This window comes from Epinephelus fuscoguttatus, linkage group LG19 (assembly GCF_011397635.1).
Source record: "Epinephelus fuscoguttatus linkage group LG19, E.fuscoguttatus.final_Chr_v1".
In the NCBI taxonomy this organism is placed as follows: Eukaryota; Metazoa; Chordata; class Actinopteri; order Perciformes; family Serranidae; genus Epinephelus; species Epinephelus fuscoguttatus.
The window spans coordinates 33,425,104-33,438,034 of NC_064770.1; the positions used below are offsets into that span (position 1 = coordinate 33,425,104).

At 41.4% G+C, this 12,931-nt stretch overlaps 1 protein-coding gene across 4 annotated transcripts; it reads right to left on the reverse strand.

The window, feature by feature from the left end:
• Positions 1-1,677: 1,677 nt before the first annotated feature.
• LOC125879899 (MICAL-like protein 1) lies at positions 1,678-12,931 on the reverse strand. 4 transcript variants are annotated; one of them, XM_049562052.1, is made up of 16 exons: positions 12,281-12,931; positions 10,079-10,127; positions 9,763-9,913; positions 9,141-9,229; positions 8,898-9,040; positions 7,954-8,537; positions 7,812-7,857; positions 5,969-6,668; positions 5,336-5,650; positions 5,100-5,222; positions 3,989-4,115; positions 3,765-3,855; positions 3,580-3,653; positions 2,506-2,620; positions 2,371-2,417; positions 1,678-2,131 (listed from the first exon to the last, which is right to left on the reverse strand). In XM_049562052.1, the coding sequence occupies exons 1-16, from the start codon at positions 12,421-12,423 to the stop codon at positions 2,007-2,009; spliced, it is 2,922 nt and encodes a 973-aa protein (XP_049418009.1). In that variant the 5' UTR covers positions 12,424-12,931; the 3' UTR covers positions 1,678-2,006. The 4 variants fall into 4 exon arrangements, with proteins under 4 accessions (XP_049418009.1, XP_049418006.1, XP_049418005.1 ...); XM_049562049.1 differs by having other exon boundaries at positions 5,336-5,586; positions 5,773-6,668; XM_049562048.1 differs by having other exon boundaries at positions 5,336-6,668.

Here is a 12,931-nt window from a genome sequence, read left to right on the forward strand (position 1 = left end):
AAAACATAGTTACAAAGTGCTGTACTATAGAACTAAACACATTTAAAACACAAGGAGAATAAAACAAATAACATGTCATAAAATGTCACCAAAGTAAAAGATAGCTACAATAAAGAAGGCAAACACTAAAATCAAGATAACAAATGGAAATTAAATCACTAAGACTGCATAATAATGATGCTTTGAGAAAAATTCTTATAGAGTATTTGAAATAAAAGGCAGTTTGCAAATAAACTCCTAAAATAAAAAGGGGTGGTGGAAACTTTCTTACCTGACATGATTTCTGGGAGCTCTGGCAGAGTAATGGGGGAAATTTGAACATTTGTAATGTCTCTTGAAGACAGTAACAAGGCCACCACCTTGGTTGGCTAAAACTCGCCATATTTACTGTAACAGTCTGTGCAGGGTTAAAACAGGTCTACAGGAAATGTGAATCAGGTTTGCAGGATTGGAAGACTTTATTGTGACCTGTTTATTTAACCTTGTCTAGACACTGGGGTTACTATGTTTGGGTAGGTTGGAGAGGGATCTTATATGTGTCTTACACACTTACAAAATAAGGACACAGCTTCTTTATTGTTGTTAAATATACTGATGAAGAAGTTCACGTAAGAATTCAGCCCTTGAGAGCAGTATAGCTGATGCTTTTAATGTGTTTGGTTTGCCTAGACCAGGGGTGTCAAACTCATTTTGGTTCATGGGCCACATACTGTACAGCCCAACTTGATCTCACCAGTAAAAACACTTCCAAATGTTCCCTTTCTTTTAGTGTAATGAAGTACCTAAGCCTGAGATGTCTTGGGAAAAATAAGTGCAATTTCAACAGTGTGTCTCAGTGTTTCCACATTCAGTCTACTACTCACTGTCTTACATGTGCATATTTCTATATATTTCACTCCTGTGTAATAATGCTGGCATCACCACACCAAACTAAAGTGGAAGCTGTTGAGGAATCAGGTGAAGTTATCCCCTGCCTTACAAACTATTTCCAATAAGTTTTGACAGTGCCTTAGTGAGAGGGTTCCACCAATACTGTTTTAAGATAGAAATCTGATACAGAAGCTGCTAATTAATATTTTGCACATGTATAATATCTTAAAATATAACCAACAATAAGGATTCATTGTTTTTTAAAGCGCTGTATTGTGGTCTGGGTGAAAAAGCCTCTTTAGGAGCATTTAACATGAAGCAGGTTACTCACCTTTTAACCTGCTCCTGAAACCTGACACATTTTAGACTTCATGAGTGCATCAATATGACATGTGCAAAGTCATTCAGTGGTTTGGCGGATCAGTTTTGGCCCACATGCTGAATGTTTGACACTCCTGGCCTTAATTATTCATCTTTTGGTGACATATTAGTCAAAAGACTCCCGCAGAGCTTGTCAGGGTTTCACAGAAAATTGATCAATTGACCCTAAAATTACTTTCTTCTCAGAAAATCCTGCAGTAATTGTGCATTGAACTAACTCTGAGCACAAGATGAGACTCGGGAGGGAGGATAAAGTTACTGCATCACAAAGCTGCATCCCTTTTTTTCAAGCTCAAACCTCCGTTCTACAGTGTTATGTCTTATTCATGAATCTCAAGACTAGCTGGCTTTTGCCTGACAGTTCTGACTGAATTCAAATGCACTTTTTCAGCACGGGATAATTAGGATCTCAGAAAACAGTTTGAGATGAGACCTGTTTAATCATTAAATATACAATTCTTTGACACAAACAAGACAAAAAACTTCCAAATACAATATTGCATACTTTCACTGATAAAAGTATATAATGGAATAAAATAAAAGCATAAATATTGATATGTAGGAGATAGGGAAAGTAAAGAAACATGGAAGAGAAAACAATAAAACATTTGCACTGAGAATGATATTTCCTTTTGTCTATACAGCTCTTCAACATAACATTTATAAACTATTACATGTTGTGATCATATTCCACTTTTTTGCTTCTATCATCTTCATCATTTCAAAGTATGTGTTTCGGCAGTCTTGACAGTGCTTCAGCTCTTCTGGTCCACAGAGTCTTTGGTGCTCTCTGCTCTCTGGTTCAGCAGCTTAAACATTTTTGTGGCCTTGAACTTTCCTTTTGACTTCTTTAGCTCTTTTAGTCCCTCTTTCTGGAACTCTGTGCAGAGATATTGCAGTTAAGTGCAGGAAGACACGGGTCATCATTTTCTAAAGTTTTCATAAGTGTGCATGAGTGTTTTATAGAGCGTGAATGTGTTTTAGAGAATCCAAGGATACATTGGATCTGTATTCTTCACAAGCAGAGAGGAGGGTAAGGGATGGAAAACATGAAAATGCACAACAGTATAAACATAGCAGTTTTTAAGGGGGACTTATTTCTATATTTTTTTTCCTCACCTTTGTTTTTCATCATAGCCTCCATAAGATCATCTTCTTCTCTTTCCCTGATCAGACAAACAAAGCTGCGTTATACTTTAACATAAAAAATACTTTGATGTGAGAGCACCATGTACTGTTTGTTTTTCTGCGCACCTCTGCCTGTCCTGATCCAAGCTGCTGACGATCTCGTTCCTCTGTTCGATGATGGCGACCAGCTCATTCATCAGCTGCTGCTCCCGAACTCGATCCTCCTGACTCCAGTCAGTCTCTGAATGTGAAGACGACGGCGTTTAACATTTCACAAAACTTAACACCGAATCACATTCACCACATTACGTGAGGTTGTGCATTTATGTGTTACTCCTCCTGACACAAAGACAGTTAGAAATATGGTTATTTGTATCCATCTGTCTGTTAAAGGGTAACTTCTGTTTTTTCCAACCTGGACCGTTTCCTAAATGGGTGCAATATTGAGAGAGACTGCTGCAGCCGGCAGCAATGAAAGGCTGCAATAATCTGCAATTTAATCCCTGTGGACAAGTGAGCACCATATATTTACGTCCAATAAAAGTGCTTGTTTAGTGGATATACATTGAAGGTGCTCTATTGCCGACAGGGATTACACTACAACCGGTTCTGCCGCTGTTCCTGCTCATTACTAGGCCAAAACATGTTGTTCCCATTTGTCACTTGCACACAAATATACAGGAGAATAGAGTTTGGTTTGTAAATACACCAAAGTGACCATTTAAGGGCCAGCAAGCATCAGAAAAGTGGTATGGTGAGGAGTGAAAGAAAAAATATTGGGTCTTTTGATTATACGGGCCCCTCGTTTAAGGGTTATTGATCTCTAAATCGATTCCCCTGCTTATCAAATCGAACTTCATTTATATCGCACCTTTCATACAATCATGCAGCCCAAAGTGCGTCACAGAGCAGGAGAAAAACAGCACAGAAAAGTAACAAGTGAATGGATAGACATTACAATAAAAAGCAATAAAATATTTTAAATAAATAGCATTAAAAAAACAAATAAACACAAGCAAAAAAAAGTACAATCACGTCAGGTACGATCTGAACCACCTTAGGACCAATCCTGAGAGACGAGCCAGTGTGGCCTCAGTACCGTGGTGAGCTCTGAAACCTTATTGTGATAAATAACTGATAGTATTGTCAGATATGCTTGCTAGAAAAAGTGACACGTGACACACACAGTAACACACTGACCTGGTTTATTGAGGAGACATCTGAGCTCATACTCCACATCCGCCTGTCTCTCCTCTAACTGCTGCTGCTTTTTCCTGACAAAAGACACAAACACAAAATGTCTGTAAGATTCAAAACCCTCCATCGCAACTCTCACAGGAATCTTTTGGATGCAGAGAAAACTGTAGGTGTCCCGGCCTACTTACAGGTAAACCAGCTCTGTTTCTTTGCGCATCATAACATGTTTCTCATGGATGAGAGAGAACCACTCCATCAGCATCTGTTCCTCCTCTTTACCTAAAATTAAAAGGACAAGTCATTATATAAACATCATTATTACACAGTATTTACGCACACTGCATTCACATAAACAGTGGTTTTGTGCCAGTAAATAATGTTGTCTTGAATAAAAAGGAACACTTTGCTGAACCATTCTTGGTGTCTCTTAGATTCCCCTCCAATTCGACTCCCCTTTGTTCCAGTGCCTCCAGATGTTTATCCAGCTCTCTGATCTCTACCTGCAGGTCTTCTGTGGACACATTCTGGTCTGTCTGCACCTGTCGAGCGACACATAAGGCTAAAACTTTCTGCAAACCAAGTGTTAGTTTACACCAGAGTTATTTATGTAATCCCTCATGACTGAATCTTGTGATGAGGGATAAACAAACACTACGTGTGTTTTAAAGGATCAGCTTAAAAGAATACTTCACCCCCTGAAAATTACCATTTATATATCAGTTACCTATCCCATGTTACGTTGAATTCAAGAAAACCATTTTCTTTGCATGCCTCGACTGTGAATGAAGAATCCAAAACGAACAAAGTCATAGGCGACAGCAAAACTATATCAACATCCTTTCACAAACTCCCACACAACTCCTGCAGTATAATCTAATCAGTATATAAGTCTCATTTATCCAGTCGTCTGCTGATTAATTCCCAGACAGACAGCCCTTTCTGACGGGAAGCTGAACAGGAAGTTAAACTATCCTATGCTCTCTTCAAAGCCAGACACCATTGACAAAAAGCGTAATTTTACCTTGCTGAACACAGGAGCTGCTGATCTACTGCTGCCTCGATCTGTTGTTTGTTTGTGTTACCGTGTGACTTTGGTGACTCTAAAGTAACCCTTTAAAACACAAAACTTACACAACAACTCAAACAAACTAACTGATGGAGGCAGTGGTAGACCAGCAGCTCCTGTGTTCAGTAAAGTTAAATGACTGTTTTTGTCAATGGAGTCTGACTTTGAAGAGAGAATAGGTAAGTTTCACTTCCTGTTCAGTCCCCTGTCAGAAAGGGCTGTCTGCTTGGGAAGTACTGAACATACAACTGGTTAAATGAGACTTTGATTATACTGCATGAGTTGTGTGTTTTGCCGTGTCAAATGCCGACCCCTATGTCTTCAGTTCATCAAGAATTTTGTCTGTTTTCAGATTCATGTTCACCGTGGAGGCATGTGAGAAAAGCAAAGTTTTCTTTACGAATTCAGTCTAACCAGGGTGAGTAATTTTCTTGAGCTCTAAATCCAGACATTGTACCTTCCTCTTGATGAGTGGAAAGCCATGTCCGGGGGCAGGGCCCCGTGTCGATGGGAGGACCTGACAGCTCTTTGATTTGAGCATCGCAGGTTTCCGATCAAAGGGATTCTCTCTGCAGGCCAGCTAGACATGGAGAGAAAATGAAGAATTGTGGGGCAGTTAAAACCAAATATGATCCTCTTGCAGGAGAAAATGTTCACATTAGATTTGATAGTCATCAATACCTCTCTTCATACCTTACTTAGAGATGAAGTGAACTGACCATATTCATTTGCCTCCGTCAAGGGAGCAGATGTGATAGCAGGCACAGAAACACTCCTGGGTAAAATGTGGCTCTGTGGCTCTCTCTCTGTATGTGAAATGGCACACAGCCCTGCTGCTGCTTCTTCTGTATTTGAAATGGCACACAGCCCTGCCGCTGCTGCTGCTGCTGCTGCTGCTTCTGTATCTACAGTGGCACACAGAATTGCTGCTGCTTCCTCTGTACCTGAAGTGGCACACGGCCCTGCTGCTGCTTCTTCTCTATCTGAAATGGCACACAGCCCTGCTGCCTCTTCTGTATATACAGTGGCACACAGAATTGCCGCTGCTTCCTCTGTACCTGAAGTGGCACACAGCCGTGCTGCCTCCTCTGTATCTAAAGTGGCATGCAGCCCTGCTGCTTCTTCTGTACCTAAAGTGGCACACGGCCCTGCTGCTGCTTCTTCTCTATCTGAAATGGCACACAGCCCTGCTGCTGCTTCTTCTGTATTTGAAATGGCACACAGCCCTGCCGCTGCTGCTGCTGCTGCTGCTGCTTCTGTATCTACAGTGGCACACAGAATTGCTGCTGCTTCCTCTGTACCTGAAGTGGCACACGGCCCTGCTGCTGCTTCTTCTCTATCTGAAATGGCACACAGCCCTGCTGCCTCTTCTGTATATACAGTGGCACACAGAATTGCCGCTGCTTCCTCTGTACCTGAAGTGGCACACAGCCGTGCTGCCTCCTCTGTATCTAAAGTGGCATGCAGCCCTGCTGCTTCTTCTGTACCTAAAGTGGCACACAGCCCTGCTGCTGCTTCTGTACCTGAAGTGGCACACAGCCGTGCTGCCTCCTCTGTATCTAAATTGGCATGCAGCCCTGCTGCTGCTGCTGCTGCTGTGTCTGTCACATCTGGGAGTGAACCTGCTTTGTTTTCAGTTTTATCCAAATCTGATACAACACAAGTTTCTTTCGCTGGTTCACTTGAAGCTCCAACAGTCTCTTCAGGTGTACATTCAATGGCAGCATATCCAGCACAAACTACAGCAACTGTGTCCCCAATCCCTTCACTGACAGCTGCAGGTTCAGGTTCAGGTTCAGGTTCAGTGATCTTCTCCAGAGCCTCCTCATTCACCACCTCTGCAAATGGATTGGGAGGACGAACTCTGGGTCGAGGGCATGAGCTTCGCTGCTTAGGGATAGATTTGTATCGAGGAATGAGTAGAGGAGATTCAATTGGAGGCAGTTGTGTCCAGGGTCCAGGATGGACGATGGATAACCAAGGATGGTTGGTTTGCACCCTGGGGCTATCCCTGGTCGGGCTGGTGCTGCAAGAGGAAAGACAAGACGTGTTTTAAGACATGACTCCACAAGTGAGGAAGAACTTCTGGGGAAATCAGTGCTTATTATCATTATGGTAAATACAAAAACTCCTTTTATGTGATGCTTAAGATTTTACGAAGATTTAGATTTTATGTTGCCACAACTTTATCTTTAAATTTTTTCTCATAATTTGTTTTCCCTTTTACAAGATTAAAATCTTAATATAACTGCGCTAATTATTGGCAGTACTTAAAGCAATAGTTCACCCTCCAAATTACCATTTGTTTATCGATAATCATCCGTGTTGCCTTGAATTTGTGAAGAAAACTTTGGTTTTCTCACACACCTCTGCGGTGAATGAAGAATCAAGATACTGAGAGTTCAAGTTTAACAACAAAACTGTATCAAAACATCTGTTTAGAAACTCTCACAACTTGTGCAGTATAATCCAAGTCTCATTTATCCAGACGTATGCTCAGTACTTCCTAACTAAGCATTCCTAACTAAGCATTTTTTTCCTAAAAGTTCAGTATTTAAAACTGAACGGAAAGTCAAACTTCTATGCTCTCTTCAGAGCCAGACTCCACTGACAAAAACAGTAATTTTACCTCACTGAACATGGGAGCTGCTGATCCACCACTGCCTCGATCAGTTAGTTTGTTTGTGTTATTGTGTGACATTGGTAAATATGAGCCAACTCTTTGAAACACAGAAGTCACACAATAACACACCAAAAACTAACTGATGGAGAAAGTGGTAGACCAGCAGCTCCTGTGTTCAGTGAGGTAAAATTACTGTTTTTTTCAATGGAGTCTGGCTTTGAACAGAGCATAGATAAGTACTGAGAGTACGAATCGATAAATGAGACTTTGATTATACTGCACTAGTTGTGTGAGAGTTTGTAAACTGCTATTGTTGTACGTCAACACCTATGACTTCAAATCATCAAGAATTTTCTGCGTTACTGGATTTTTCATTCATCGTGGAGGAATGTGAGAAAAACAGGGTGAGTAACTGATATATAAATGCTCATTAGGGGTTTGAAGTGTTCCTTTAATCAATTTGTAGCTGTAAATTCCAAAGGTACACTGAGATGTTTAAAAATATAACACGATCAAGAGGGATACAGACTCTTTATGTTCACTCACACACGAGATGAGACGGGTGAACATCCATCTTGGCTGGGTGGCCAACCTGCACAGAGAAAAAATTGTTTCATTTTTCCCCACTCAGTCATGAAACAGAGCAGCACATAAACATACTAAGTAAACTCCTATAGTGTCTATTTACCTGCAGAGCGGGAGCTGTACATGGGCTGGGCCGTTTTGTTCCTGGGTGTAGGAACAGGGGCTACAGAAGAGTCCAACAGTCGCCTGGGCGCTGGAACCGGCCGACTCCTTCCTTCTGTCGCTCGTTCACACTGTGAAGAGAGCTCAGATGTCTCTTGAGTCTTTGCCCCTTCCTGTTGTGACTCGCTATCTGTCGGAATGGGTGCCGATCCAGCTTTTCCAGGAAGACGAGGACGCGCTGGCTTCTTCGGTCCAACAGGTGAGTCTCTGTTTCCTTCCTCTTTCACCTCTTTGATCCTCTCCTGCCTCTCTTTCCCCTCGGTCTCTATTGTTTTACAAACCAGTCTATCCTGTGACTCTGTTTTCTTAGTGTAATGAGGGACGCTGCTAATAGCCGATCCACCCAGAGAAAAATAACCTGACTGATAATCACGTTTGGGTCGACTCTCAGCAGATCTGACTGGCTGACTGAGGTCAACGCGGGTACTTTCACTGTCTGTTAAGTGGTGAGTGCAGATCAAGGAGCCAGCATCACTTCCCTGTGTGTAAGAGCCTGGTAGCAGAGTGCTGCAGCATACTTTGCACCTATAAAACAAAGATGAAATGTGTTGCTGTGAAAGCATCCTTAAGACATTAACAGAAAAAAAGTTAATCCTATAATTTACCTGCACTGATGTCTAAATAACTCACACGTGTTATAAACCAAATGCATTGAAGGAAATCCTTTAACAATTTGAAACAAACAAACCCAGCTCTCCTCTCCTGCTGCTTCAGCTATCGTCGTGAGTAATGGTGATCACAGTGGTCACTTGAAACACATTTGAAACACATTCTTATGTGTGAACTGTAGCTTGTCTCAAGACGTACACAGTCTAGATGAACCTGAATCTAAACACTGACAAAGCAATAAAAAAGCTGCTGTTACCTTGTGAACTGTGCTGTTACCTGAAACAGCTGCGATGGTAGACCTTCCCGTCAATCAGATGTCTCTGGATCAGGTGAACAGGCCTAAAACACAAACTACACACCGTCCGTGGCCTCGCGTTGGACAAACGATCTTCTCTACTGGTTTCCAGATGAGTCAGACTCTGAACAGGGAAGAGAAACCAGTGACTAAGACTGATAACCCTGCAGCAGAGATGACAGGAGCATGAGAAAACACTGGGATTATATGTACGTTAAAATTACCTTCAGGGGTTTGAGACTATCCGGACTTTTAGTCTTTGTGAGGTTGTTTAGAAAAGCGACATGTGATGACTTCAAACTGGCGAGACCGGCTGCAAAGTCAAGAAAAAACATGCAAAAGGAGCAAAGTTTGGTAAACAATAAGATGAAGATGAACATGTGCTTAGTTGTTTTGAGAACTGGAGGGGTGTCGGCTGTCTGAATGTGATATTCCCATGATGTGAGTCGATGAGGAGTAAAAGACTGGTAATAAAGCAGTCACTACTTCACCCAAAAACTTCACCCCAAAATCAAAAATACATGCTTTTCCTCTTACCTCTGCTATTTCTCAGTGTACATTGTTTAGGTGTGAGTTGCAGATATCAGCCGTAGAGATGTCTGCCTTCTCTCCAATATAATGTAACTAGAGGGCACTCTAGGAAAAACATACTTTTGATTCTGGGGTGAGCTCTCCCTTTAAGAGCTAATTCATCGAGGGGCATGAATGTGTGTACCTTAGGGAGCCCAAACATCACAGATAAATTCCTAAGAACCTGTTAGTATCCTTAAATAATCATGTGCCTTGGTAAAGTGCTTGGTAAAGACAATGAACCCCCACTTGCTACAAAAACAGAAAAGGCTTTACCTAGTACACCATAAGACTTCCTGTTGAAGTAGTAGTAGTACTGGGAAAGGTAGGTGATGACGCTCAAGCAATCAGGCACCTTGGCGGACACCATGTCCTTTGGGTCCAGCAGCGGGGGGATGCCCAGCTCCCTCGCTGCTGTATCAAATGCCTTCAGGAAACCAGGAAAGATAAACAGAGAATGTTGATGATTGTAGGAAGGTACTTACATGAATAAAAATTACCACAATTTTTTATTTCTGTTTTACAGCGTTAGTAATGGTCAGTAACACCAAACACAGAGTTGAGAGAAACATGCTCGATGGAAACGACTCACCAGTTTGTTATTCTGATAAACATTATCTTTGGACAAGGAGCTGAAATCTCTGGATCAAGGTGAGGAAACAGAGAGATTGGGATTAAGTGATGATGAAAAGACTAAATCACAAATAGGGTTGCAACGGTATGAGATTTTTGCAGTACAATAACCGTCTCTGAAAATATTGTGGTTTCATCAGTCAGAACGACCCTCACAGGAATTAAAATGGAAAGGTTATTTTTGGTTAAACAAATGTTTTATTACTATTTCCTCCTGAGACCTGAACTATTGTTTGGCATGCATTTTTAATTTAATTTGGGATCAGTAGGACCCAATAAGTATAAAACACTAAGCATTGTCAATGATAATAAAGTTCTAATGTCCTCAAACGAGACAATAATAAAGTCCCAATGTCCTCAAATGAGATGACCACAAAGTCCTAGTGTCCTCAAATGAGACAATAATAAGTCTCAATGTCCTCAAACGAGACAATAATAAAGTCTTCATGTCCTTAAACAGGACAACAGTTAAGTCCCAGTGTCCTCAGATGAGACGATAATAAAGTCCCAATATCCTCAAATGAGACAATAAAGTCTAAATGTCCCCAAACAGGTCTAAAGTCCCAATATCCTCAAATGAGACAATAAAGTCTAAATGTCCCCAAACAGGTCTAAAGTCCCAATATCCTCAAATGAGACTACCATAAAGTCCCAATGTCCTCAAGCGAGATGATAATTAAGTCCCAGTGTCCTCAAACGAGGTGATAATAAAGTCCCAGTGTCCTCAAACAAGACTTAAGTCCCAGTATCCTAAAACGGGACAACAATAAAGGCCCAATGTCCTCAAACGAGACAATAATAAAGTCTTCATGTCCTTAAACAGGACAACAGTTAAGTCCCAGTGTCCTCAGATGAAACGATAATAAAGTCCTAATATCCTCAAATGGGACAACAGTTAAGTTAACAGTTCCCAATGTCCTCAAATGAGACAACCAAAAGTCCTACTGTCCTCAAACAAGACAATAATAAAGTCCCAATGTCCGCAAATGGGACAACAATAAAGTCTAAATGTCCTCAAACAGGTCTAAAGTCCCAATATCCTCAAATGAGACTATCAGAAAGTCCTAATGTCCTCAAACGAGATGATAATAAAGTCCCATTGTCCTTAAAAGAGATAATTGAGTCCCAGTGTCCTCAAATGAGACAACTATAAAGTCCTAGGGTCCTCAAATGAGACGATACTAAAGCCCCAATGTCTTCAAACAAGTACTCCCTAATTATCAGCATCTTGTCTTGTTCCTGTTGCTAAAATTGGTCAAATTTGTTGCCATATCAAATGACAAACATTATTAATCATAAATAAACAAGTTTCAACCATAAATGTGATCAGGTTTTGGACCTTGTCCACTTTTGTGTTGGGATCAGCTGCAGACTGACTTGGCAGAGATGGCTGCCATCTTGTTTTTACATGGATTAGTGTACTGTGCTCTTACTGCCACTAGATGGCACAAAAGTGTCCATGAACGAGGACAACTGGTCTAAATTGAGTAGAATGAAGTATAAAGTCGAGTAAATCCAAAATGTTTTGTCCTCATATGAGGACACAGGGTCTCAGGAGGATATTTGAAAAAGAAACCATTTGTAATTAAAGTATGTGTAAAAAAAAGAGTACCCTCTTTTTATAAATAACTAGAATAAAGTTGAGATATAAAGTTTCAGTATCACGGTATGAAACCGGCATACCGTTGCAACCCTAATCAGCAACAAACAAAACTGTTGACTATTGGTGAATGATAGTTCCAGACTCCACAGACATAAAATGCACACCAAGATCAGATTAAATTAGATCACTCTAGTTCAATCATTGTTTGTAAAAGGCAAAACAAACCAACTAATCCCATTAAACTGGACAAGAAAAGGTTTAGCAAAGAGACAGAGAGAGATTAAGCAGAGGAGAGCAGATTAGTCCTGGGCACAGTGTGCAGGTCCTGCTCTGCTCCAGATTAGACAGCACATTAGTCAATCTGGTGCAGCCCCAGTAGGAAGACAAATAAATCAGGACAGGACTGGAGAGACAGACAAGGACAAACAATGTGTTTACAATGAGTCCTATTCATGCAGAAGACCTGCAGGAAATAATGCACCTCACTGTATTTATCCACCTCACTGAGCACGAGTTTGCACATCCAGTAAAGCTCTATGAAACCACTGGTCTACTTACATCAGGTCAGGTCGGTGTTTGTGGATGATGGCACAGAATGCAAGTCCATCCCTGAAGGAGGTTGACATGTTCTTTATCTCCACGTTGGGGTAATTGGCGCATGTGACGCGGCACCACTCCAGCACAGTCTTCGGAGATGCCATATCTTGTGTGAGATTTGAGATATAGACTGGCTGAACATGGCACTTAATTCACTTTGAGTAAAGGAGATCAAATAAAGCTGGGCAGGTTTTGCTTTGAGGAGGAAACAGGAAACGAGCACCTACCACCCATGCAACTACTTTTTTTCTCAGAAACCTGCGGCCAGACTCGTGCATTGTCGATTGGGTGAAACAGCAGGAAGGAAGTTGTATTTCTCCCTGTGAGGTTGCTCTACCAAATAATAACCAAGGTGCCCGCGCGTGTAAAGCGACTTCACATTGCTCCAGTGTTCCCAGCCACAACATAAGTGTCAATGGTTTCCCTCACTCACTACACAATGACACTTCCCAGCACAAACCAGCAGAGAGCTTCTGAATGAGGCGACGTGTCGTCAAACACAGACATCTGCAGAGATCCGATGGCTCCTGGTCGATTTAATATAATGGGTGTAAACTTTAAATCAAATCCCGTTACTTGCTGTGTAGTCCATGTTGTGGTGGTTGTGCTCCA

What these genes read in the sequence shown, in the direction of transcription:
- LOC125879899 (XM_049562048.1), bottom strand. Translation starts at nt 12,423, where the DNA reads ATGGCATCTCCGAAGACTGTGCTGGAGTGGTGCCGCGTCACATGCGCC. An exon ending in AAACACCGACCTGACCTGAT is followed by an intron (nt 10,128 to 12,280) that starts GTAAGTAGACCA and finishes ACCTTGATCCAG; the next exon opens with AGATTTCAGCTCCTTGTCCA. An exon ending in ATAGTCTCAAACCCCTGAAG is followed by an intron (nt 9,041 to 9,140) that starts GTAATTTTAACG and finishes TTCCCTGTTCAG; the next exon opens with AGTCTGACTCATCTGGAAAC.